General features: G+C 51.5%; 1 protein-coding gene across 1 annotated transcript; it reads left to right on the top strand.

Moving 5' to 3' along the window:
* The first annotated feature begins 113 nt into the window (after positions 1-113).
* On the top strand, positions 114-4,333 carry ccn2b (cellular communication network factor 2b). Its single transcript, XM_066716314.1, has 5 exons — positions 114-168; positions 1,189-1,437; positions 2,071-2,322; positions 2,455-2,666; positions 2,997-4,333. Exons 1-5 carry the CDS (start codon positions 114-116, stop codon positions 3,294-3,296), a joined length of 1,068 nt encoding a protein of 355 aa, XP_066572411.1. The 3' UTR covers positions 3,297-4,333.

Here is a 4,333-nt window from a genome sequence, read left to right as displayed (position 1 = left end):
CCTTCGCAGGCTATTTAAAGGGGGGACTTTCTCACTTCCCAAGCAAAACGTGAATCTTAAGACGAGAGACTGGAGTCCAGAGCAGCTCGACCTCCGGACACAGACGCCTCACCATGTTCGCGAAAGTCTCCGCCCGCTGCTGGCTGCTGCTGCTGGCCGGGACACATGGTGGGTCCGTCCGCGATCGTTCTGCTGCGCTGTATGGCATCGGGCTCTGTATATGATGTGATATTGTGCGTGTTTTTGTACTCGTTCACTGCTGTCTTAAAATGGTTTGCAATGCACAGAACAGGATTAAAGTAGGCTATAGGCTTCGCTGAAATAGAAATGGCAGTATGTCCGTCCTGTGTGGATGCCCTGTGCCATCACTGTCATCACTGAGGTTTTAACTGAAATGCGTCCGTGTGTCTTATTGTGCAAACGCGCATGTGAGCCGCGGTTTTACTGTCGGGTTGAACTGCGCTATGAAAACTGAAGTACATCCTCCAATGAATGCATATAAAACATGACCGTCTACGTGCAGGGCTGTTGAAATGTGTTGTGAATGCTTGTAGAAGGTGCTTTAATTAGGGGTGGGGTCAATTAAGACAAGGCGGTCAGATCCACAGCAGCGCTGAATTCAACTTCACCACCGTCTCATCTTTATAACCTCCTCAAAAAACAAGCAAACTAGAAAAGTTGATGTGTGTTCACTAGGTCGTCAGTGTAGTATGATGGTTTCTAGTGGAGTACTGTACAGTAATGACACTTAAAAATAGACAATCTAGCCTGGCAACATACAGACCACTTGTGATTGACTGAAGTGCACAGGGCAGCATGGCCTGGACAACAACAAACAAACGCACATTTGCTGCTGTGACGCTTTACTCCCGACCTGTGGCTATAAACGGCAAATACAAGTGTGTGCGCTTCTGTCTGTGTGAACAAGATATTTCATATCATGTGGCCACCAGGAATAGTTCGTGCTTTACATCCTGTGTTTCAGAAAGATTACACTTCCTCTAGATATATAGTGGCAAATATTTTCTGCATCTAGTTGGTGTTTCAGTTCACCCCACTGAGGCAGCCATGCTAATATTACAGGAGGAGCTACAATAACGGCACCTCTGATGGATCTGAGCATCAGTAAGATCACAGCCTGATTCTCATGACAATAACAACATGCATTGTGTACATAATAATCACGCTCTGTGTGGCGTGTGTCTCTTGTCTCTCTGCAGGTCCAAGCAGAGGACTGCTCCCAGTCCTGCAATTGCCCCAGCGACTCCCCTCCTTGCCCCATTGGCACTAGCCTGGTCCTGGACGGCTGCGGCTGCTGTAAGGTGTGTGCCAGGCAGGCGGGCGAGCCCTGCTCTCTCCTGCAGCCCTGCGATCACCACAAGGAGCTGTACTGCGACTACTCGGTGCTCAGTGACACGGAGGCTGGCATCTGCATGGGTGAGCGCTGGCACGGCACACTAGCAAACCCCACCTTACTCGACACTTCTTCATATGAATTCCGGGAGGGGCCAATCTGAACGCAAGGATGATTGCACGCTCTTTGGCACAAGCATTATTAACGGCTGTCTTTCGAGTCAGGCTATTTGAGAAGTGCTGACCGCAGTTTAAATTCATGCGTCCATTCCAGTTAAATTCATGCGACCTGAGACGTTGTGGGAGGAAATGATTGTGAAATGATCTCACAGCCCTTCTTGGCTGCTGCCCTTAAGAGCCCCTTCCACACCTCTCTTAGATCTGCTCACAACTGTTCAGACTGAGCAGCAACATCAGTAAATGTTTGGTGACATTGAGGGTGTCAGTACCCAATTAAAATCTGCTTTTAATGTCCTCGCAATATGCAGCTCTGGTTTGGCTTTGCTGGAGAATTAGTTTTGATGACTTTTAAAAATGTCTTGGTACAGAAACACCAGCACCAACGTGTCCTTCAAATAAAAAGACTGATGTTTACGAACCATTTATCAGGGCTGCAATATGAAATTAATCTCTTTAAAATAATAATAATGATAATAAAATTAAATCTGGGGTTTGATTGTAAAAGTCGCTAACCCTCTGCTCTGTCCTGCCCCGCAGCCCGAGAAGGCATGACCTGCGACCTGGGCGGTGTGATCTACCGCAGCGGGGAGACCTTCCAGCCCAGCTGTAAGCACCAGTGCCTGTGCATGAACGGCGAGATCGGCTGCGTGCCCATGTGCACCAACGACGTGCGGCTGCCCTCGCCCGACTGCCCCTACCCCCGCCGCATCCAGATCCCCGGCAAGTGCTGCGAGGACTGGGTGTGCGACCAGACGCCCCAGGACAACCTCTTCCAGGCAGCCATGGCCGGTACATCCACAAACACACACACACACACTCTGCTTTGTGGTCATTGGTTGGTTTGGGGGCGGGTGGCACTGGTGTGTCAGGAAATGTCTCGGCCTCGTTGTTGAACTCTCCCTTCTCTCTCCCGCCTCTCAGTGTACCGCGAGGTGCCGGCGTACCGCCCCGAGCCCGAGAGCCCGCGGGACAACTGCATCGTCCAGACGACCGAGTGGAGCGAGTGCTCGACCACCTGCGGCATGGGCATCTCCAACCGCGTCACAAACGACAACGAGCGCTGCCAGCTGGAGAAGCAGAGCCGCATCTGCATGGTGCGCCCCTGCCACGTCTCCCAGGAGAGAGGCATCAAGGTACGTGAAGCTTTTGCAGCCTGTATGACCTCAGCACAGGGGAGAAGGTGGCCAGGTTTTAGGGTTAGGCTTAGGAAGGGTTAATCTGGAACAAGAAAAGACTGCATGGGGAGAAATTTCATAGACTCATGTGCATCAGCTTTTCATTACAACAGATCTCAACTATTCTCACACGACAGGAAGGAGAATGCAGGAGATTTACCATTTTAGCATTTCATTCACTGTTCTACAACTTAGACAACGTGTCGGAGACCCACAGTCTGACTCTGCTCTGAGCCCAGGCTGCCCGCAGCTCTGACACGGTCTTTGTCGCTGTCTCTCGTCTCACAGAAGGGGAAGAAGTGCGTCCGCACGCCCAAGACCCAGAGGGCCATGCGCTTCGAGCTGTCCGGCTGCAGCAGCGCCCGGCTCTACAAGCCCAAGTTCTGCGGCGTGTGCACGGACGGCCGCTGCTGCAGCCCCCACGCCACCGCCACGGTGGAGGTGGAGTTCAAGTGCCCCGAGGGGGACAGCTTCCGCAAGAGGATGATGCTCATCAAGAGCTGCTCCTGCCACCACGACTGCCCGCGCGACAACGACATCTTCCTGTCCACGCACCACCGCAGGATGATCGGAGACTACGACATGTGAGGCGCCGGGACGAGTCGCCCCCCCCCGCCCAGTGCCTCCGCCACCCCTCCACACACACACACACACAGCCCCCCACCACCCCACTCTCTCTCTCGTTTTGTTAGAGGGTTGCACTGCACTGACATGTATTCACTGCCCCCCGCACACCGAGACAGACCCAGTACAGAACTGGAGCCGCAGATCATTCCCGCCCTGCTGTTGGCACCGGTGCTGAGGAGACTGGCCCGTGGAGGTCACCGTGTCGAGTGCTGTGTGGCAGACAGTGCCCGAGGGCAGGTGTCCGGACCCCCCGTGCCAGGGCTCTGCTCAGCACCGCGGTGGGCAGTCAGGGTCTCTGTCAGCAGCTGTACGTGAACCGGATCTGAACAGACAGACTGAACCGAGATAAACGTGTCCCAAACCCCTGCGATGGTTATAATCATGTCTGACCCAGAGTGAGACCTGGTGTCCCCGGATCCAGTCCTGCTCGGGCAGCGAAGACAGGCAGTGAAGCCAACTTAGTTTGATTTGCACAACTGCCCTCGTACCCCCCCATAGCACTTAACCTGAGGCACTGTGACGTAGAACCCCGCCGTTGTGAAATGCTGTATTTCTCAATAGACCGATGCCCTGAGAGCATCGCCCTGAGTCTCTTCTGCATCCTGTGATGTGGCAATGTGTCCCATGTGGCCTTCGAGAATGCCTGAGAGGAAAGTATATATATACATATATATATATATTATCCATCTTCAAGAAACGAAACAACGCATTGAAAATGTGGCTTTTTAGAGAATTACTGTTGATGACATTGCTTACTGTATATTTAAAGAAACGATGGAATCTGACTCTTGACAAATGTGCCTTGTGTAAATAATGTAAATAGGTCATGTACAGTTTTGTACTATAATTTATGTTATTGTTTTACTCCAGACTTAGTCGTATTGTACTGTATCCTTACTGTTTCACTGCAATTGCTTGTGTTCCGCTGAGATGCAAGCGAGTAAACATTTATTGCACTTTAGTTGGTTTCCAATAAAATGTTTTCTATTTTTTATATA

This window comes from Amia ocellicauda, chromosome 11 (genome assembly GCF_036373705.1).
Source record: "Amia ocellicauda isolate fAmiCal2 chromosome 11, fAmiCal2.hap1, whole genome shotgun sequence".
Taxonomy (NCBI): domain Eukaryota; kingdom Metazoa; phylum Chordata; class Actinopteri; order Amiiformes; family Amiidae; genus Amia; species Amia ocellicauda.
Note: the sequence above shows the minus strand (reverse complement) of the source record. Positions and strands in the feature narration are given on the sequence as shown.